The 22,830-nt window shown below is 49.8% G+C and overlaps 2 protein-coding genes across 16 annotated transcripts in view; both read right to left on the reverse strand.

Moving 5' to 3' along the window:
* Positions 1–14,406, reverse strand: part of LOC102387924 (tripartite motif-containing protein 54-like) — a 57,172-nt gene extending 42,766 nt beyond the window's left edge. Inside the window, 11 exon segments of the mRNA XM_025201681.1 lie at positions 4,455–4,742; positions 5,262–5,545; positions 6,386–6,510; positions 6,600–6,622; positions 7,190–7,423; positions 8,805–8,900; positions 9,777–9,948; positions 10,884–11,044; positions 12,489–12,675; positions 12,677–12,938; positions 14,279–14,406. Coding sequence (XP_025057466.1) covers positions 4,455–4,742; positions 5,262–5,545; positions 6,386–6,510; positions 6,600–6,622; positions 7,190–7,423; positions 8,805–8,900; positions 9,777–9,948; positions 10,884–11,044; positions 12,489–12,675; positions 12,677–12,912 — 1,806 coding nt within the window. The 5' untranslated portion in view covers positions 12,913–12,938; positions 14,279–14,406.
* A 181-nt stretch (positions 14,407–14,587) lies between these two features.
* Positions 14,588–22,830, reverse strand: part of DNAJC5 (DnaJ heat shock protein family (Hsp40) member C5) — a 40,755-nt gene continuing 32,512 nt past the window's right edge. For all 15 annotated transcript variants that reach the window (XM_025201694.1, XM_025201685.1, XM_025201688.1 and 12 more), the window contains one exon: positions 14,588–22,099. In XM_025201694.1, the coding sequence (XP_025057479.1) occupies positions 21,996–22,099 (104 nt within the window). In that variant the 3' untranslated portion in view covers positions 14,588–21,995. The remainder of the gene's footprint in view (positions 22,100–22,830) is intronic.

Below are 22,830 nucleotides of genomic sequence, written 5' to 3' on the forward strand. Positions count from 1 at the left end.
GGCTCCGATGCAGCCTGGGCGCCGCAGGGACGAGGGGATGGAGGGACGAGGGGAGCCTGCCTGATCACCACCGTACGGGGGCACAGCCTGGTTGTGAAGGAGCCCGGAGATGTGGCGGGGCAAGCCCTGCCAGCCCCCTGATAAACACCGTCCAGGGCACAGCCTAGGCTTGAAGGCACCTGGAGATGTGGCGGAGCAACCCCTGCCAGCCCCAGGATAAACAGCATCCAGGGGCACAGCCTGGCTGTGAAGGTGCCCGGAGCTGTAGCGGGGCAAGCCCTGCCAAACCCCTGCTAAACACCATCCAGGGCACAGCCTGGCTGTGAAGGCACCGGAGCTGCAGTGGGGCAACCCCTGCCAACCCCCTGATAAACACCACCCAGGGCACAGCCTGGCTGTGAAGGTGCCCGGAGCTGCAGCGGGGCAACCCCTGCCAGCCTACCCGATAAACACCGTCATGGGGCACAGGCCTTAGCTCCAAGGGCCTGGTTGTGAAGGTGCCCAGAGCTGCAGCAGAGCAAGCCCTGCCAGCCCCTCTGGTCCCCCACCGATAAACACCATCCATGGGCCTGGTCGTGAAAGTGTCCGGGGTCCTGCCTGCCCCTCAGAGCCATGGACGATTGCCCCTGTGCCGGGCTGGGGGTTGATCGCGTGCCAGTCGGGCCTGGGGGGTTCTGTCTATGGCTGACTGCAGGCACGGGCATGGACAAAGCTGCGTGGAGAGGGGGAGAGCACCTGCCCTGGGTGCCCGCGGCTGGGATGCCTTCACAGCATTGCAGGTGATGCATATGGAACAAAACTGCTTATAAGTGTTCGAGGCGTGTCCCCTCAAGCCAGCACACCTGGCCCCAAAGCCTGTTTTGAACCTGTGGGAATACCGCCGGGGCCCTTCCCTTCCCCGCTTCTCCCTTCTCTAAACCCCGGGAAGCTGAATGACCAGCCCAGGAGCAAGTGCAAGCAACAGCGCCCTGAGGCAGAGTCCCTGCCTCCATCTCTCCGGGGCCAAGATCGCTGCGGCAGTATCTGTTCACCTGCACGGCGACGCAGGTACACGCAGAAGGCCTGTAAGCATGCAGATGGTGTGGGTTGTTTTTTTTTAAATGCCTGTAAATGCCTATGTAAATTATATGCAGCCTGGGGGCTATTCTTTCGGCCTTTGCTAGTCCTAATTTGGTCAACCCTGAGTTTAGGCAGTCCAAAGCAGCACGCTTGCTCCCCTGCTTCTCAGGCTTCGCCGCATGTTCTTCTCCTGAACAAACCCAAAATATCCAGCTGGCTGCTGGAACCATCTCTTTCCAGATTAGAATCGGGTGGGGGGGGAAAAAGCCCAAGAAACTATAGCCGGGCTGGCTCTGAAGCTTGGAGGGTGAGCCTGGAAAAAGAACAATGTAATTCCATAAGAGGCCAGACCTGGTTTCTCTATTGTCTGGATGAAAGGCAGCGAGCTTAGGGCTAGGGAGCATTTTCCACTGAAAAACAGTGTAAGAACAAGCACAGCTGGACGGTGGAGCATCCAATGCCACGTGCTCCAGGGCTCTGAAAATGCAGAGGACAAATGGTGTGCGTCAGATCCGGGCACGCTCTATAGAGATGGAAGGGTTGTATTTGGCCTTTTATTACACATCTGCTGAGAATCTGAATTTCTGCACACGATCCCAGCTGTTCTGGGTAAAAAAACACAGGTGTCAGAGATCATTTTCTTTTTAAGGCCAGAAGGGGCTGTTAGGAGGATCCAGTCTGATCTCCTGGACACAGCAGCCCAGAGGATTTCAACACCAAGTCAAATAAGAAGGCCTGGTTTTCAGAGGTACCAAGTACCATCAGCTTCCAACGGGGCTCGTAAGGGTTCATCGCCTCTGCATATCAGGCTGATGTATATGACTGGGGGCCTCCGTGTTTCACCAAGTGATCCGGTGTCTGGTTTCCCAGCCCGAGCCGAGTGGATCCAAGTCATACTGGAGGGGTAGGTGCCAGAGGCAGAGGAGTGGGTCACTCAGGGAGAGGAAGGTGGCCTGCACCCACCTCCCTTTAATCGTAAAGCCATAGGGAGAGAGCAGGCCTGCTCTGAAGGGGTGGTTCACTGGATTCTTCGCTCTTCTGTTCGATACCTGTCGGGTCCTGGAAAGAATCAGGTATTCAGAGCAGCCTGCGGCAGAGGAGGATGAACAAACACCCCATTCTCCCTTGCGTCCCCCCCGCCTCTGAGCCTGAAGGCCCTGCCTAGCTGCTGTCCGGCTCTCTACCAGAGCGTGACGGAGGCAAAGCCCCAGAACCAGCTGTGGGCTGGCAGGCAGTACCTGGGTTTATGCCGCACACTCTCATCCATGGAGAGGCCACATGCTCCAAAGGTGTCTCAGGAAAATGGCCCAGGCCAGCACCAGAAGGCTGATGGCGACAGCCTGGCAGAGAACGACACACGCACAGACAGGCAGACACAAAATGCCAGGGTGAGATGGCCATGAAGGGGATGGAATGGGGATGGATGACACAGCGAGAGGCACTGCAAGGTTTAGCACGACAGGAAGGAAAAGGCAGTCCTCAATCCTTTGCATACACGTGGCAGCCCCCGGGTTCAAGCTGCATGGCTTACGAAACATGATGCTGCTGCGATTGCAGCATGGGAAGCTCCAAACTAGCTTTATTCTAGCCAGCACAGGCAACAAAAGCAGAAAAGACCATGCACGGGCTTCAGCCAGAGAGGGCTTGCTCCCCAGCTGCCAACCCAGGCTTATCCTCACTGCCATGGCCACCTGTGCCAGTATGGGCATGCCTACCCATGCCACAGTCACACTCCATTTTGCTGTACAGCCAGAAGAGTCCACAGCGGAGCACATTTTCAGATGGGTTTGGAGCTCAGTTTGCCAGTGCAATCACAGTGGCCATGAGCCTGAACGTCTCCCCTCTGCAAATTGCCTGGGCAATGACCTGCTACTTAGATAGGCAACTTACTCATGCAATTGCACTGGCAAATGGGTTGAAAGTCTGTCACCGCTGCACCTTGTTCATTCACTTCAGGAGCAGACACAGGCCCCCAGCTCTGCAAAAGCCTGAAGATAAAAGGTGCTGCCAGGAGGGGGGGAGGATTATTATAACACAACAATCCCCTAAAAAGAAAAGCAGAGAGACCAGGCAGCTAAAAAAAATCATGTCCACGTAGCCAGCTCCAGAGCTGGAGTTCCAACTTGAAGTTGGACCGTCACTGAAGCAGTGCAGGACAAAGCCAGCTTGGCAGTGATAATGCGCTCCGATGATTTGGGTGATTTTCTTTAAGTACATTTTCTCCCCGTTAGAAAGACACAACAATGTAGGAGATGCATAAAAGCAGCAGGTCCCGCCGCGGAAGGAAGAACAGTTTGTTCAAACAAGGCTGATGTTACGCTGTCTGTGCCAGCAAAGAGCCTGCCAGAGAAGTTAACCCTTCCCATGGGCACACCTCAAGTCCTCTGGGGATGCAGGCGAAGAGTTAAGTGTAAATATTTGGGCTGAATACCCAGTGGAAAGGGGCTGGAGGAGGAAGCTAGGGGCTGTTCTCTCATCCTGAGATGGGCCCTCTTTGAAAAGATTCAAGCTTCAAAAGGTCTGGTCCCCATGCAGGAGGAAGGGCAAGAGGAGCGTTTCTGGCACCCTGCTTGCAGATGGGTAAAAATAAGGAAGCCTCAGATAGGACGTAGCCAGAGACGGGGGAATGCTCACATCCTTGCCCCCAGGCAAAGACTGCTGTGGCTTCACGGTAACGCTCATCTCTGGCTCAGAAGGACATGACAGCAAGTCATGCACTAGGCCCTGGGGTTATCCCAGCATTGGTGCTGCGGGACAGGGCTTACCTGGTAGCTAGGTTTGCCTGCTGGAAAAGCACTGCCCCTGCATTCCTTGTCTTTCCATGGGTACATCTCTATAGCCCCTAGGGCCAGCCCCTTAGCTCAAGCCCACTGACCATTCACATCACAAAGCCCTAAGGTTACCCCCAGAGTCGAGCCTGCACCTAGCAGTCCTCCTGTGCCTATGGTACCAAAGCTGGGCTCCCCTCCAGCCCCCACTCTCCCCAGGGGGTATTCAGCACACACACAAGTGCTGCACTGCACGGCCCAGCCGTCTACCGACCCTTCCGCACCCGCTTCTGTGAGAAGGAAACAAGAAGCGGCTGTGATTCCTAGACAGGCTGCATCCAAGTTGCCTGCTCCTGTCCTCCTAGAGCTGTGTGCGCCTACACCTCATCACCCCATTGCTCCCAGCATGCTCCTTGCAGAAGGTAAGGCGTGGAGAGGGGTGGGACACATCTCAGGGGAGCTGTATGAGCCTTCATCCCACTGCAAAGCAGAGGTTGGGCTGCCCCCTGGGTTAGCCCATGGCACAGGCTCCCAGCAGCTGACACACAGAGCGAGCACATACATGCCCACGAATGAAAGCCGCAACATCCGAGCGACAGACCATAGCACCCTCCAGCCCCAACTGACCTGGCAGGGAGCAGATGCTGTTTCCTTCTCTGCTCCAGGCCTTTCTCCTGGGGCAGCTCCAGCAACACAGCTCTTGCCTAGATCATCACTCTTGCTCCCTGCTGAGCTGTCTGAAGTGATTGCCTCAGCAGGGCCGAAGCCAGCGGCTTCCTCTGTCTCAGCGTTCCCCAGGGATGGAGTTTCGAGGGCAGATCCCTTTGCATGGCTGGGGGGAGCAAGATGGCCCAGGAATCCTGGCACATCTGGGACAGCAGCATTCAGCTCTCCATCCAGGGCGGCCGCATCTTTCTGGAAGCAAAGATCAGGGAGAACTGAGCCATGCCAAAGGCCGTCACAGAAACACTCCCACCAAACCACCTGCAGGTGATGAATTTCAGGAAGCACACCCACTGACTGGGAGACGGGCCATCTTTGCCAGCCCAGAAGCCACAGTGCAAAGCTGCCTCTTCATGGAGGCTCAGTGCCTTCTCCTGCCAGATTGGGGTAGGGGACCCTGCAGCTTGCCCAGAGCCACGGCTGGCCTGTAGCAGCACCTCCATGACAGCCGAGAGCAGCAGCTCTCAAGCAAGGGGTTGCACACAAGTTTCAAGAGACCAGTAGGGCACAGCATTTGATGGGGGCAGCGTAGGGAGAGCATGAAGTCCACCTAGGCAGGGTGGTAGGGCCTGGGTGTATACTGAGGTGCCCCATGGATCTGAGTGTTCCCCTTGTTGCTTGTACACATGCATGCCTGGGTTTTAGAGGACTGCCACCATGGCCAGTGTCTGCAGGCACACTAGAGGTAAGAGAGTCCTAAGAAGCCATTACCTGCTGGCCAGGCCCAGGGTCTCCCTCTGCTGCCTCCTTGCCAGCCTGGGCAACTGATCCAAACTGAGCTAAACCCAGAGGGGTGGCCATGCCATCAGCTTCCCCCGCAGCATCACACTCAGCCTCCTTCATCGTCAAGGCCTTCCCTTCCTCCTCCTCTTCCTTGCCATTCGGGATGACATTATCTTGGCCCTTGCCCTGTGACGCTGTCCCTTCGGCCCTCGCAGACTCTGCTGCTGTCCCTTCAGCATCTTCCTCTCCCTCTTCTCCAGGCTCCTCTTCCACTGAAAGGTTAAGAACATTTCCCTTGCAATGAGGATGGCTGCAGGCAGAGCCTGGCTTGGATGGGTACAAGCACTCCCATCTCATAGACACCAACCCCTGCCAGAACCATCAGCTTATGGGGGTCTCAGGCCAAGGGAAGCCTCATTCTCTCAGGTCAGGAGAGTAACTGGGAATACAAAGCTGGCCCTTTCCAGATCCTGGGACTGTGAGAGCACTGCTATCAGAGGAGCTGAGCTGGATTCCCAATCCCTTCCAGTCTGACCCAAAGCCCACTGAAAACCAGTGGGAATCAATATTAACTTCAGTGGGGGTTAGATGAGATGCCAGAGACTTACAAGGAAAAGGCACCTCTCAACAAACAAGCACAAAGCCCACTGAAGGGGTCGGCTCTGTGCTATCCCCCTTCCTCTTGCGATTCACCACCCATCTCCCCCTTTGCCCTCAGTCTGCTTCCTTCATGGCCCTGTGCCCAGCACACACCAGCCTGCACCTCCCAGGAGCCCCATCATGTGTGGGATGTGCAGTGAGGGCTTGAAGAGTGCAGCTCCCAGAGGAGAATCAGGTGGATGTAATAGGGGCCAATGTCCACAGCGAGGCAGCAGGGTTACTGCTCTTCTATCAGGGGCTGGAGGCTGGCCCTTTGCTCCCAGCAAGGAGCACCTCCTTGCTGCACTAATACCAGTGATAGTGGAAATGGGGGCCCAAGTGCACTCAGAGTGAGGAAGAGAAGGAAGGATGTTCCCTTGGTTCAGTGCGGAGAACGGCGCACTGTAACCATGTGCACAGACTCAATCCCACACCCGTCCCTGCCCCTGACCACCCCACATGCTTCTCCTTGCCTCTGATGAAGTCCAAATGGTAGAGCACCCGCTCCTCTGCATTGAAGTCCACTGCGTAGTGCTCCATGTTGTCATAGCCGGACTCCATCTCCTCCAGCTGACAGCTCTGGGTCACCTCTGAAATCCTGCAGAGAGAAGGGACCACCTAGAGCACTGCCCCCTTGCCCCAGAGAGCCAGGGATGGAGAGGTGAAGAGCAGGGGGGTGGTACTTACTTCTGGATGAGGACACGGGCGTTCTGGGCAGGGAGAAGAGGAGAGAGATGAGACCACAGGCAGTGAACAAGAACAGGGGAAAGGTGCATGCATGGGCACATCTGCATGCATGTGAGAAACCCATCTGCTTTCCCACCCTGCTCCCCATCAAGGAGATAATCCTGCCTCATCCATGTTTAACCCTTCACGGCTTGGCTTTGCTATGCACCCCAACCATAACCAAAAAGAGTAGATCTCAGGTCAACTCCAGCTCTCATCCCACACCAGACTATTCCCTGGCCAAGATCCTAGTTGCTGCTCTCCTGACAGTGGGGCCATAGAGGTGGTCTTCTGACTTGAAGGGTTCCCACTCAGTGGGTGGCCCAGAGCCACGGAGGTTTGGCTGGAAAGGAAGCCAAGATGGACAACCTCAGAGCCATCGACCCTAATCCATGCCTAGGGCACTGAGCTGCAAGACTGCCTCAAACACCAAGAGGACCAGCGCAGCTGCTGTATATCAAGGCAGGCCTGGTCTTGTTCATCTCCTGGCCCTGGGAAGCAAAGCCCATCAGTTCATCCTGGGAAGAGGAGAAACAAGGGGGAGATGGTACCTGCACAAAGACAGCCATCTGTGGCTCTTCCATGGACTGCAGCGCGGTGTCCACCAGCTTGGAGGCAGACTCGACACGGTCCCCATACAGCCTGGCAAGTGACTTCACGTGCTGGGTCTTCTCTTCCTGCTCATAGGTGACGCGCTGCAGCATGATCTTCCTGCGCTCCTCCAGGATGGCATACATGCGGTCGAACTTCTCGCACAGAGCCTGCTTCTGGGCTTTGCAGTTGTCCTGCCCAAAAGAGCCAAAGACCATCAGTGCCCACCCCATCAGCATGGATGAACACAAGTTCAGCTTGCTGGATCCTGGAGCTCAGGTGGACTCTACTGATAATATCGTCTGAGCATCTTGTGCTCACAGGAGAATTTCAACACATTTTGGAGCTGCATTTTGGAGGATGCAGGATTTAGTATTTAGAGCAAAGATCCCTGGACAGCCTAGGGAAGGTGTGAACTCTCCACCACTGGAGGTGTTCAAGAAGAGACTGGGCAAGCATTGGTCAGGGATAATCTAGGTGTAGCGAAGCCTGTGTTCTTCTATGGGAATTTCCCAGGCTTCTGAGCTTTGCTGGTTGCCACACAGGGCCAGGAAGGACTCCTGCTGCTATGCGTGTCAGGGTGTTTTTAAGCCTCCTCAGAGGCATTGGATGTTGGCTGCAGCCCAGGCTGGGGATTTTGACTCACACTGGGACTTAGACCTAGAGGTTCCTGGCCCTCTGCTCAGGGTCAGACTGATGCTATATTTGGGGTCAGGAAGGAATTTTACCCTACGGTCCTATTGATACAGACTGGGGTGAAGGGTTGCCTTCCTCTACAGCGAGAGGCACGACCTCTACAGCGAGAGGCACGACCTCTACCTGGGATCCCTTGAGCATATATTAACCACCTTTAGAGCAGCAGGATGTAGGTCTCCCTGCTTTACCTGTGCCAGACTCGGGGGGTGAAGTCTTGTGTCGCATCAGGGATGACCATGCGGTTTTACTAAGAAGCTAGACAATGGATTTACACAGGATGTTTGTGCCTCAGGCAGGGAGCTGGACTGGATGGCCTCTGGAGGTCCCTTCCACCCAACTTCTCTAGGATTCCAGGCAGAGCCCAAGGGAAAAGGCATTTCCATGGCACAGGAAATTCCCACCCTGTTACCCAGACTGGAGCGATGCTGGAACGCTGTGCACATCACTGAACAAAGTGCTCCCAAGTATCAGCCGCATCCTGCCTGCAGCTTGTCTCCATGCACCACACTCCGGTGACTCCCCCACCACGCTGGAGCTGTGGCCAAGAGAGACCCAGGTGCTCCATGGCAAAGACCAAGACCATGATGGAGGCAAACTGCAACTCCCAGGAGGCATCAGGGGGGTGTAGGTGAACATACAGCTGCCTCAGAACAGAGTTCCAGCCCAGTCCAGTGAGCTTGACTGTTCCAAGTTGCCTCAAGCTGCCCCAAATGACGTCTCATTTTGTTTTCCATACCGAGAAAGTGGGGGTGGGGGATTGAGAATAAATAGCAGGAGTCTCTGGTCACTCTGGAACTGAGCTGCTGCTCCTCTCTGGGCTCCCAGCTATTGTATGGGCCAGGCTTAGACCAAACCCAGCAGCACAGGAAGGACCTTCACCTCTATGTTCTTGCAGGTGTCTTGCAAGCGACCGATGAAGGCTTGGATCCCGTCGTTGGCGGCAACAAGGGCTCCGATCCCATCTGTCAGCTCGGTCTGTGGGCGAGGGTGGTGAGAGTTAAGCATCAAGAGCATCCCGTTTTGATCCCAAGATCAAAAGAGGTAGAGATGGTCCCTGCTCCCCAGAGCCTGCCGCAGTGACTTCCTCACTCACATCTCTGCTACCAGCTGGGACTTTTCTGAGCCCCACTCCCCAGCAATGGCATCTGCTGCAGGAGTTGAACTCCCGCATTCATGGGCAAAAGGGGACAGTGCCATCACTGTCTGTGTAGTGGCCTGAGCACTTCTGCAGGGGGGACGCTTCTACATCCTCACCGCTGGCATGGACATCCTCCTCATCCAGCCCCTACGACCACCAGCCAAACAATCCCCAGCCTTGCCCATCTCGCTGCCACATGGTCTGTTCATAGATCCCCCTCCCATGTGTAGGGTCAGGCTCTGAATTTCTACCCAGGGACAGGCTGCAGGAGACCCTGACTCTAATCCCAGCTGCGGACCTCTTGCTTGACCTCGACTTAGCCTTGATATTAACCATAACCTCTCCTGACCTCAGCTCTGCTGTCTAAGGGAAGACCCCCCAGCCTGACAGGGATGCTAGGAAACCTAATGGGCAGTGAGCACTTTTGGAGAAAGGTACTGACATGGCATCACATGCCCATTCCAGTCTCTGCTTGCTCCTGTCCCAGGTCCTGGGCAGCCCCACAGAGCAGGCTAAATGCCAATGCCAAGCTCTGCACCTGATCCTGGAGAGAGGAGCTGGAAGAGTCGTTGCTGCACTGGCGTGCTCATGCCAGCCTGCCAGCAGTGCCAAGAGCCTCAGCAGGGGCTAGCGGGCGGCTCTATAGGAATGCAATCCTTACTCCCCCGCACCAAGCTGGGTGCCCCCATGGCTCATCCCAGGGAGGAACCAACCTTCAGCTGCATGTAGATGTCGGACAGGGGTGCAACCTCGCAGTCCTTGTGCTCCCCAAAGACCTTGCAGAGGGAGCAGGTGGGAACCCGGCACGTCACACAGTAGATGTTGATCCGCTCCTCCTCATGCTCCTCGCACCGCGGCTGCTCCGTTTTTAGCAGGGGCCTGGAGCTGGATGGGGGGAGGAGGGAGAGGTGTTAAGATCCTCTTGGGGGGTCTTTAGAGAAGATCAGGCCAGGCTGGGTGTAAGCACCACCTGCTAGATGCACCTCCCAAGAGGCTGCCTGTGCATGCTCTTACTTCACAACAGCAGTGGAGGCAGCAAAGTCCAGCAGGCAGGAAGCCCAGAGACTTGGGCTCTGCTCTCACCATTGCACTGATTACCATGTGAGCCAGGGCTGGTCCCTGAATCTCTGCTCCCAGCCCCTCACCGGCCTGCTTGTGCTGTAAGCTTTTTGGGGCAAGGACCTTCTCGAACCACAGGTCCGTGCAGCCGCAGCAACAGAGCATGTGTATAAGTGACCCTTTCTTGCTCAAACAGTACAGGCCATCCACAGAGACTGTGCGAGATCCATTGCCTCAAGGCCCAAGAATAGGTTTCCCCTTCTCTTTGCGGGCTTTGGCAGGGGAGAGACAGCACAGCTGAGAGAAAGGGACCTAGATCTGCTTCTCCTTTTGAACATCGCTCAGTGACTTCCAGCCTCTCACATGCAAGCCCACAGAGGGCTGGGGGCTCTGGAGACTCCTGTGGGCACCAAGTGATGATGCCTGACAAGGAAAGAGCCCAGCTCTGTCAGCTTCCAGCTAGCCTGATGGGACTTATAACCTGAGCACATTCATTCTGGAGCCCTACCTGCATCAACATGGGGCCAGAGCAGCACCTGTCAGGGTCTGCGGGGTCAAGTATGGAGAAATCAGACACCTTGCTAAAGAACAGAGCTACAAATGCAGACAAGCAAGCAGCCGTCTAGAGATCGTGCCCGACTGGAGCTCTGCAAAGCACATAGAGACCACTGGCAGCTAAATACTGCCTTCACGGATACACATCCTTGCTGACTGCAGCTAGCACCATAGCAAGGGATCCTTTCCATCCTGGGGGAACCAACCTGTTGGGGCATCTGGCCGACTCCTGTTTGTAAATGTCAATGATATTCTCAACGAGCAGGTTCCTCTGCAGGCCGTAGACACCGTGTCGGTCCAGGACCACCTCATGGCGACAGGACGGGCAGCGAAACCTGCCTGCGGACCCCAGGGTTGTCCCACGAGACTGAAAGGCGAGAGATCTCCATCAGCGCTCTGCAGGGGAAGGGGGCTTAACTGGCCACAGGCTGGCTTGGGCCTTAAGTGACCTAAAAGGTGCTCTGAAAAGCAGGAACCTAGCCTTGCAGGAAGGTAGCAGGGACAAGGGCAGGCTTTTAAAGGGAGCTCTAAACATGAGTTCCCAGGACAGGAGCTAAGCCTAAAGGCAAGGCAATTTATAGCTCAAGGGCAGGTGATGGAGGTCCCCCAGGACAGGAGAGTGGCTGGAATAAGAACATGCATCAGCTCTCCACTATGCACAGCCGTCTGCAGAAGACTCAAGGAGACAGCCCTGGCACAGCTGCACCTGAAAGCCCCTTCTTGAAATCCCAGTGCATCGTGCTTCACTCTCCCCAGTTCACCCGTCAAACCAAGAATCTCCCCCTTGACATCGGTGGGATCAACCTCAAAGGCCACCCAAAGGATGGAGAGCACCTAAATTCCAACCTTGGCTCTGAAATCTACTCCCAGCACAGCTTTGGGCACATCACGTCTCCAGGCCCCCCATGTCCCAGGTGTCCAGGCTTCAATGCAAAGGGCCACAGGTTATTATATAAGCCCAGATTTCCACTAACCCAGATATCGAACTGAGCTGTGCCATCAACACCTATGAATCCTCTCTTATAATGCTCATATCACTGCTGCCCTTAATATCTAGCTACATCTCCTCCACTTGTGCATTGAGTCCCAGGCCTTGCTTCAAAAGGCCTTTCTTAGTTGGGGATATGCCTTTAGCCACCACGTTTTAGCAGCTCCTTCAGCACGAACGGTGCCACAGCACCAGGAAGTGGGAGTCCTTGCACCTCCAGCTGCAGAGGTAGTCGTCCCACTTGTGGCGAGATGGCCCCTTTGTTACCTCCCTCGCCAAGTCCCCTTCCCAGAGACAGAGAGCTTCATGTCTCTGTGCCTCTAAAAGGGTAGCAACCCTTTAGCAAGCAGATAACGAGATGCAGTAGCTGTGCCCACCGAGTCCCAACTTCCAGCTTGCACTGCCTGGGCATTGATGGTGGGGGCAGAGGTAACCTGTTTTAGACTGGAGGGAAATGGGAGAGACAGGGAAGAAAAGAAGAGGATCCTCCTGTCCCTTACAGGAGCTGAGGAGATAGATCCATTAATGCCTAGGAGATCCCATTGGACAGTGGGAGCCATTGTTGCCCCAACATTTGCACTAGCAGGACAGGCATTTGGGAGAATTAATCCCTTTTTCAGACCCTTGAACATGGGGGGTTAGCAGAGGCCAGAGCACCTTCTAGGGCAGTCCCTTGTCCTGCTCAATCCACAGAGCTGTGCTCCAAGCCAGCCGGAGCTCCCTCCCGACACAGGAAGGGCAGAGTCCTCGGGATCCATTGGTCTGATCATGAAAAGCTTTAAACATTTCTTACCAGGACAACAGGAGAGATACTGCCACTCACCTGAAAGATGTCGTTGGCACACTTCCGGCACAGGTTGTGCTGGCAGGGTAGGATCACCACCGGCTTGGTGAACACCTCCAAGCAAATGGGACAGATGAGCTGCCTCTCCAGGCTGTCCATGGTGTGGTGGTCTCTCGGGTAGGACTTGTATTCCATTGGGAGAGGCATAAGGAAGCCGGTCCACCCCACCCCACCCCGACCCGGCAGCACTTGAGCAACAGAACAAGGGAGCACTGCTGGCTGGTTCTTCCTCGGTCACCGACTGCAAGGCCGAGGGAAAGCACCAGGAGATGGTGGAGGGAAGCAGGATGTCATGAGTCACATGCTGGATGCAGCTGTTGGCTTGTGGTCTCCAGGGGCCTGGTTCAGCCCCTTGGTAAGACTCCAGATATTTGATAGCAGAGGCCCTCTCTCTCTCTCTCATGTTACTGTTACAGATCCTGTGACTCTCTGGAGGGAAAGGAGGATCACTCAGCCTGAGCTCACAGCCCTCCCTGAGTGTGTCATCCAGCACAGCCTGCGTGTTTAAGTGCTGAGGGACACTAGCATTTTTAATTGGATCCTCCACAGCTGGGACCCACACCCTTCAGGCATCAAGGGAGCATGCTGAAGGAGGGGAGGGGTGCATTTACACAGCATCTAGGTTAACAAGGTCTTGCACTGTCTGTGACCTTTGATGCTGCTGCAATATAAACCCACAATTGTTTGAGGAACCGGGGGCCATTGCGAGTAAAGAGAAAGCTCGGCCGCTTGATTGAGTTAGGGGAAAGGTTACTTAATGGCTTCTTCCCCAAAGGAGCAGAGGCCTTGAAGGGCAGGATAAATCTTGCACTAGATTTGTTAATGATTTCAATGGCAGGAGCATGCGCAGCAAGGAGGACAGTCCAGCAGTTACAGGCACTAGGCTACAAGCTAGAAGATCTACCTTCAGGCCCCGTTAGGCCAGACTCCCTATGACCTTGAAAAGTCACAGGGGCTTCAATGCCTCCATCTCCAATGGCAGAAAGAGGATAACAGCTATTCTGATTTTGCTGGAATGTACACGTTCCTGCAGCATGCAAAGACTAAGATGCCAATGCAATGGCAACAGGAGCCAAAGTGCCCAAGACAGGAAGAGGGCATGTGGCCTTCCTGGGATTACCAGGGTCGTCTCCCATAAATGTTCCCTTCTGATTATAATGCCTATCTGAGCCCAGGCAGTCAGTGTAGTAGAGGCAATATCTTTTATTAGACCAAGTAGACAGTTGCAAAAAACCAAAAATTTTGTTTGCAAGCTTTTGGGTACACATGCCCTTCCTCAGGCACAGGAGAGTGCAAAGATTGTAAAATTCCTCCCAGGTAGAAATGAAAATTCATATTGCACAGGAGAAAAGCATAATTCAGCATCCTGCTTGCTATCAGACACCTTTGAGGTAAATAGACTGCTCCAACTTTTCTCCTGTCCAATATGAATTTTCATTTCTACCTGGGAGAAATTTTTACAATCTTTGCGCTCTCCTATGCCTGAGGAAGGGGGTGTGTGCCTGAAAGCTTGCAAATAAAGAAACATTTTGTTTGCAACTGTCTAGTTGGTCTAATAAAAGATATCACTTCTACCACACTGACTGCTTGTACTTTTAGACCAACACTGCTACAACCTTATCTCTGAGCCCACGCACCAAAATCCCCAAAAAACAGAAACACTTCAAAATAAGTGTTCTTGTGTTTTCATGAAAGCTAAAGCCTCTGTAACCATTAGTGAGTCTGAGTGCCAGATTCCCCCTTCACCTCTGCTCAAAGTTGAAGCTTACCTGCTTCCCCAGTCCCTTCTCAGTAAGGTCAGCCAAGCGTGGGGAGGAGATCTTCATGGCGTGAGCAAGTGTTCAGAGAATATTACACTAACAGGTGGCTCCTTTCACTTGTGAACCAGCATGTGCACCTGAGTATAAAAGAAAAAGCAGCAATTGCAATAAGTAGGTACCTCGGTGTAACCTGTTGGGAAGAGTCTGTGAATGTCAAACTGTTTTCAGGCCCTAGATATTTATTTTATGCTCAAATGTCAAGGCAAGAAGTGACTGTCCAAATACAGCTGTTTTAAAGGAAAAGCAGGCTCAAACAGATACATCTGCATTGAAAACATTTATTTTACAACAGTGGTTTCAGATAATTTAGCAATCTTTATTTTAGTTTATATTCAGACATACAGTACACAAATTACCATGCTAAAACATAAAATAATTCCTTCTGCTTTAACCACATGTATGTACAGGAGCTCAGTAGTATCGAGTGTTACAATCCACGAAGTTCAGACAGCCACATCTACTTACATACAATTCAAAGTATGGTCCTTTCGTAACATAACAAAATATATATATGTCTATATATAAATTGCTCTTCAGATGCATTTATACTTTGATTGTTTTTACAACAGCTAACTTTGTTTGAAAACAAGGGCTTTCCCCCTGCCCAACCAGAATTGAAACAGTGCAAATGCGAAACGCATTCTCATTCCAACTTCAGCTCCCACAGGCTTCATCAGAGGCCCCCATCACAACACCCATAGTGAACTCCTCATCTCAGGGCCTTGCTCACAAGCAAAACAAATACAAACCACCTTGGATGGCTGTGATAGCACAAACCAAATACCCCACCGCCGACCCAAAAAGTGGGAGAGGAAGGGGGCTGTGGTGGAATGAATGCAACGACAGCAACCAGCTTGAGTGGCACACATCTACCAAACAAGGAAGCTTCAAGTGTTTGGAGCTTGGCAAATTTCAAGGTTCACCTACAGCGACAGACACAAATAAGTCTCAAACATTGAAATAATAATAAGAAAGAGCCTCTCCTTGATCCCTATAGGTCTCCATGTTTGTGCTGATCGCCATTAGCAAAGAGAAGGACCATGCGTGTGCTCTGCACATGGGCTTAGTGTTTGGTAGGCAACAGCTTCTGGAACGCAAGGCCCCGGCAGGGCCAGCTGGCCTCCTGTAGCCAATCTGACTAGAAGTAATTTGGGGGCCACAATCCTCGTGCCTTCGTAAGTCACCGGTCCCATGCCACCTGTCGGGATTCAGGCTGTAAGGAATCCAAAATGGGTAACTGGCCCAGACAGTGCAAAGGCACCTTGTTAGTCAAGATCCAATCCTTCTAGCAAGGCGGGAAGACTTGGGGAAACCCATGAATGGAGGGGATTTCTTTTTTTCTTTTTTTTTTTGCCTTGCAAGTGGCGCGGCTCTCCTACTCAAACGTATCACCTATCTATTTATACAACAGGCTTCCCTCCATTGTTTTCTTCCTCTGTCACTCACCGACAGACCTAGTTCTTTTGTCCTGCAGCTGAAAGGCAAAAGTTGCAGTTCTGGGCGCACACAGCCAACTCCTTTGGCTCGTCTGGTTGAGAGCTCAGAGAAGTAGTGCAGGAGCTGAATTTCACGTTTGACCACCAAAAACAACCCAGCAGCTAGTACTAGGTGCATACCTGTTGTATAAATATATACATGTGTGTGCATGCATGCACGCACACACGCGCACACTACTGCAATCCCAAACATAAGGTTTTGGACCTCGTTTTATGAACTACACCAAGTCCCCCACTGCACGGGGTACAATGTAGTCAAAACCAGTACGGGGGGAGGAAAGGAGTAAGTATTCCATTACCACTAACAATAAGTAAATTGGTAGCATTAAAGATCTCCCTACATACTGGCTCCTACAAACAGAAATGGTTCCAGTAATGGTCCTTGCCCCCCTTGCTACGGTTGGCTTTTCTCTCCTTCATTTCAAGAAAAAAAGTGTAAAGGTTCAAACTGGCTCCACCCTGTCTCTTATGGGACAGGGAGCTGATCAGAGTTCAATAGGACATCAAGTCTTTTGGAAGCCACTGCTGTACATAAAAAAGTACGTTAAGCAAGCATCCACAAACTACGCGGACACATTCACATTGCTGGTTGTGGGGGGAAAAAGGAGTGGGAAAGAGCCATTCACTGCTGAGAAGGCGATTCATCGGGTCAAGTCTCTCTAAACAAACTATCCCCAGCATTTCCCTATTGAAAAATATATAATTATACAGGTAACAATGGCATTTTATTTTCAAAGGACTTGCAAAATTACAGAGTTTGGCCTGTGCAGACAAGACAGAGCTGCCCTAATAGCTTTACCTGGTAAAGAAAGCACCTTCTTGAAATGAATCAGGGACTTCATTCTTGGAGAGGCTCAGGGAGCATTTAAAAATCCCCAAATGCAGCATGTAAAGCAATCCATTCTCATAGGCCTTGAACACTGGGAAGTTTTTCCTGCCATTTTCCCTTCCCAGAATAGTCAACAAAATTAAACTTTCCAAACTATCAAAGGTACTTCTTTCAAGGTGTATAAGCGGTTTTTGGAGCAATGGTTCACTACAAACTAGATGATTCCCACCACAGCAAGAAGCAGCGGTATTTCAAGCATGTTATGTTGATACGGACATTACGCTATTAAAATCTGCATGGGGGGTTAGGGTTTCAGTACTCTGGCTCAAGGATTAATGAAAGCAAAATAGCATCCAGAACTGTTAGCCTGATGCAGGAACTGCTAAGCGGTCTAACCAGTTTACCTAGCAAGAATCCCTTGCAAAAAGTGAGCCTTTATCCTGTTGCACGGAGCAGGGAAAACTGCGGCACAAACATGTTTCCTAAATTGTTTGGAAACATCAAGAACAGTGAAGAGCACCAGATATACACTAGGGGCACAGACTAGTTAAGGGAAGAGGGCAGCTCATGGCCAGCGTACACTACAATTACTTAATAAAAGCACGCTCGAGTCCCACCACACTAACTGGAACACGGACAATTTTCAACCTTGACCTGATTATGGCTGTAGATTATATAGACTCTGGCACAACAGGGTTTAAGAAGCATAGTCCCTCTATCATTGCACTGTTGCGATACTTAATAACTCCTTCTAATACCACACCAATGCCCTCTAGGCCAGTTTTTCTATTCGTACCGCAGGCTGCGTACGTATAAATTTCAGAGTGCCACATTATAAAGAACGTTATGAGCACTAATATCTAAAGCAGTTTAAAAATGTTACAAACCTAAAAGTAAGACTAAAAAGATGATATGGCTCCAAAACATCACTGCATGGAATTAGCAGAAACCTACGTAATATCAGACGCCAGGAAGACGTTTACCTACACAACTTTATATACAGATAAGTAGTTAACTTCCTATATACGTTACCAATGAAGTTCAACTGGAATTAAAAAGAACCGGTGCAATGCCCCTTGGCCCACTTCAAGGGAAGTGTTTGACTCGTATCGTTCGCTGCACCAGCCCAGGTTTGGGCAATTCCACATCAGGAGAAAGGATGGGCACAGGAAGTCCCGCACCAGCTACACCTACGGCGACCTTGCCTTACGGCCGCCTGGCTGCAATCAGTCATGGAGCAGCAAGCTTTCCTTCCTTCTGCTTGGTTACTAATCTTATGGCTGTTCAGGATTTTGAACAATATTTCGGAGTGACATCAGTGGTCCTTCCAATCCCCTAGGCTCCCTCAAATACGCTGTCACACAGGTACCAAAGGCTTATGCTTGCATCCGTTAGGACAGTTACTAAACTTCCTAAACTAAGACCTTGGGAGACTTGGAAAAGAAACACCTGTCTTGTATGGATTCAACTTGGGCTTTTTTTTTTCTTTTCTTTTTTAATTATGACAATACACCAAACAAAGAATAATGCTCAGGCTTAGAGACAGTGTCTTAGAAGGAAACATTTTGCAGACAAATCAGGGGCAATTCCCCTCGTTTCCCAGACTTTAGGGACCCCCGGACCCTCCAACCCATTTCTGGGTTCACGAGGACACTGCAGTCCCATAAACTCAAGCTCAGAAGTGCTGGCAGTTCCTCAGTACGTAAGACTTTTAACCAAGGAACTGTGACCTTGCAACCTTGTTTGTATTCACTGGCATTTAATTTGGCCATTTTGCAGCTATAAAGTGCAAGTTGTTTTAGAGCTCAGGATGTTTCAGAACAGTCCCCATGTCAACTCAAAATAAACGTGGTGCTAACCTTCAAGTTTTCCATTTAAAAAAAAGTTTTACGTAAAGAAGCTCTGTGTAACTGTTTATTATACAAACTGAGAAGTCTGTTAAAACAAAGGAAGGGCCGACACTCCAAGATAATAATCACTTGAAAAATATTTAACATGTCAGTTCAGGAAGACTACCCAGGCAGACTTAATTAGAAACATTTACAGTTTGGAAATAATCTGAAAAGTCAGTCAGTCCCTCCCTCTCTTCCCTCTCAAGTCCCAAATTCAAAAGCTTTGGTGTTCCCTTTATATTAATCACCACCAGCTCGACAAATCTTGTTGTACAACCTGCTAATTACTGGTTCCACAGTCATCTACAATAAGCGTTGAAAGGAAACCATCACTGCTTGAACTTGAGTCTTTGCAGATAATTAAAAGAAGAAACTAATTTTAAACTGGATAATCAAGTATACAGAATGGTTATTTGTTTGATTTCTTTAAACAGTGTAGTGTACTTTGTTTTTTTTTTAAAAGTCACAATGGGATGAAACTATAGAATATGGCTTGCCAAGTTAAATTTCACAATTTTAAGACTCCTTTGTATTTGATGGTAGGAAAGGCTTCTCCCTACAACAGTGTTTACCAGGAATGAAGTAAAAGTTGCTTATAACAGACTGCAGTCAAGTCTAGACACCTCATCTGCATTTAATCCTCATGCTGCAAACTCCTCAGGACATCACTGATGCAACTGAAGTGCTCCAGTGATTAAGAAATAGTGTCTAGGATCTCCAAACAAATTCTTCGGATCAACCCCCTGATGTAATGAGTCGCAGGTTCTCACAATAAGTCATAATTCAAAAGGAACCAATGCCTTACATCAGGAGACCAAGAAATAGGGAAGGAAGAGTATTTGGAAGCATACTGCATGCCGAAATAGTCTTTCCATCATTTCACCAGCCCACACCTATCAGCTATGCTCTTTTACATGGCCTGGTAAAGGAACAGTTAACTTTTCACAAGCATTCACTGACCCGTAAAGACCATAAAAGACCACTTTGACCAGAAGGGTCTAAGGAATCAAGTTTGCTTGTAAAATCCTAATGCACTCCAATGTGGAATACAGCTATAAGAACAGGTTACAGGTAGACTCTACACAAGGTCATTGCAGTGCTAGTTTTGATCTGAAAAATATACTTCCCCATTTCAAGAAGTTAAATAAAGGCCTTGGTTATAAGAGGACCTAAGGCCAGACTGTGATTGATCCTCTTGGCTGCAAGGTATTTTTTTCCCCCCACTCCAATGCTAAATACTGAAACTAAAGCATCAGCATCTTCCAGTAAATCACAGGTTGCCCATGACATGAGCAAGTGAAGGACTTCCGACTTATAATCAAGTGCGGCAGAGAGCAAAATTACTTCAGTGGTTGTACTCATCAAGTGCATTACAGATTCTTTTCTGATACCACACCATGATGCAAATACTCCAAAGCACACTTCCGCTGGCTCAGTACAGACACATACACATTGTATGTGTGAGCCAGTGGCTAGGAAGAAGCAGAAGTCTGCTTTTTGAACAGCCTCAGATTTAGCATGGAGAGTCAACATTTTTCCAACCAGATACTTGGCAGGATTTGGAACCAGAGATGAAGTGACCTCTTTTTGTCCTTAGTACACAAAGGTCAGACTGAAAGATATTTCCAGAGGCATTTTCTGTATGTGGACGTCACACGAGGGACGACTGTCCTGAACACAGAAACCATCCTAGGGTAGCCCGATCGTAGTGTGCTTTACCCAGCCATGGCAAAAGATCCTAGCTCATTTGGTGGGTTCCTTCTTGTACAGGCCGGCAGGGACAGTGGGAAAAAGTGCTTTGTACTATGCAGAAACAAAACGCCTTTGCTTTGCAGCAATAAAGAGCTCCAAAGGGAATACTGGCTGTAGGTCATTTTGCACGGCCTCACCAGAGGGTTGAGAGGAATGAGAAGAGGCAAATGAAAAAAGGCAGTGGGGTAGGATTAAGAGAAAAAAAGAAAAGGGAGTGTAACCAAGCGCTAAAACATTCCCAGGTGTAAATCTACTAGCTGCTACCCGATATCCAGTTCAGCATTTTCTAAAACAAGACCTGTTAAACCCTCAAAATATCAGCACTCCAGCTAGAGAGTAAACATTTCTGTGACAGCTGAACAAACCTACAGTTCATTTATGATAACGTAAACCATCGTTTCAAAAACACTATTCAAACATTATTTGGTTTCAAAACAGTACAGGAAACTTTTCAATAGCTTCCACAATAATTACCTGAGGAAAAAGAAAAACACTGAAGTAAACACAGTCTATGTGCAAACTATTATACAGAACTAATGCAAAATAAAAGGTTTTGTTCTTAAATAGCCTTGGAAATAGTCCACAAAACAGTTTATGAAAGAGTTAAAGGGACACTGCCAATTTAATATTTTTAAAACAGGTAGGGGCATTCATTTTTATGCAACGCATCTTAGACTATTACCATTTTATAAATCTCATTTGTTTTCTACATTAATGCCTCCCCCCACTTCCCACATTTCATTCACACAGGCAGTGAAAATGGACTATTTAGTTTCACTTTAAGATTCTCAAGCATTAGTAAAAGGCTGCAATATTTTATTACAATTTATATATTGCAGGGGGAATGTTTTTGTTTTTATTTCAAGCAAAACCTGCTTAAACCCCAAAACGCCTAAAAATTGTTCCATTAATATTTGGCTTTTGTAACAACTATATTTAAGGTCTATGCGATCAGAGAACACCTCTGCGTGCATGAGGAGCTCTTCACCAATATACTGTCTGCAGAATAAAAATACCTCCCCCCCACCACCCACCCCCCAAGAGGGAGGATTTGCAAGGCAGTTTTGTTTTGGCTGAAAGCCAGCATTAAAGACAATTCCTGCCCTGCAGCCTTGGCATTTTTTGGTTCTTTGCATCGTAAACTGGCTTACAGAGAGGTGCAGGGAGAGAAGAAAAGGGTTAAAGCCAAAGATCTAAAGATTTTTGTTGCACTCACATAAAAAAACAAGGAATCCTTTGAGGGCTTCATAGTTCAATTGTATGGAAGCATGGCAGCTTCTGTGTGACTGATTTAACTTGTTTTCTTTTTTTAAAAATGTCCCATTTGAGGCTGGTACCACTGCTTAAAATGCAGAATGTCTCCATCATACTCTGAATGTGATAACTCCTCAATACATTACACCACAGACATTTAACATAAACTCCATACATGCTATAAAAATGAAAAGGAAACAAATGAAACCGTAACTAAACTGCTTTAAATACTGCATGCTACAGCACTTCATGTATCATCAAGATACGACACTGAAGGTGACAAAAGGCTGAAGGGATTACAAAATATTCTCGGCAGGTTGGAAGCTGCCTTCTTACAGTGGCAGAACTTTTCCCTCCCCATTTTCTATTTCTAATGTTCATGATTCTAGTGTTGAGTTGGCCATGTATTTATTGATCCACTCTAATTGCAGTGTTTCCTTAACTTAGTTAAATCCATCAGTACGGTAGCTGGGGTGAGAGTCAGCTGTGAGTTGGGTTGTCTCTGTAGCTGACGCCGGCTGTATCACAATAGGCGTTTCTGATGCCTCTGAAAAGTAAAGACAAAGTTTTACTGCACTGGGGGAAAGTTTCCAACTATTTTTCACAATCAGTCTGCAATCAGATTTGCCTGCAACCTTACTGCCAACACAGCTCCACACACATTTTCAAGCATTACCTTAATTCATTATCCTTCAGCCTGAACTAAAATCTCATGAACTTCTGCAGTTTAGGTACGACTTTTAGCCCTAATTCCCTCCTGACTGCTCAGAAGTGTGTTTAGCTGAACAGCGCATGGAACCATACAAAAAATTAACACAAAATTTATTTTCAGTGTCAACAGCTACCAGGACTTTTGGCTGATCTCTGTAGGATAAGCAGCCAGCTGGTACTTTCTGTTCCTCTCCCAGGGCCTAGAAGAGGCAAGGCAGGCATTGCTGCCATTCTACGTAAGGAGGCTGCAAAGCGAGCACTGCTCACCTTCACTCCACCTCACCATTGTTCCAGGAAACATGGAATCTAAAGGCATGGGAAGCTTCAAGGAGTCAGTCTACCCCTCGTTCAGGAGTGTAATGCTTAACTTCATGTGTAAGTAGGAGGATTACAGGCTTTATTCTGAAATCATAACAGCTAAAAACAATTTTAAAATGAAAGAGCAGATGCTGCATTAGTAAACAGAATTAAACTTACTTGTCGGGGGAAAGTTCCTATTTCCCACATGTCTTAACTTCCTACTGTTGGGATAAAGGGTCACAAGAATCCAGCTGGTTTTGCTACTTT

The sequence above is a fragment of the Alligator sinensis genome, unplaced genomic scaffold, assembly GCF_000455745.1.
Source record: "Alligator sinensis unplaced genomic scaffold, ASM45574v1 scaffold752_1, whole genome shotgun sequence".
NCBI lineage: Eukaryota > Metazoa > Chordata > Crocodylia > Alligatoridae > Alligator > Alligator sinensis.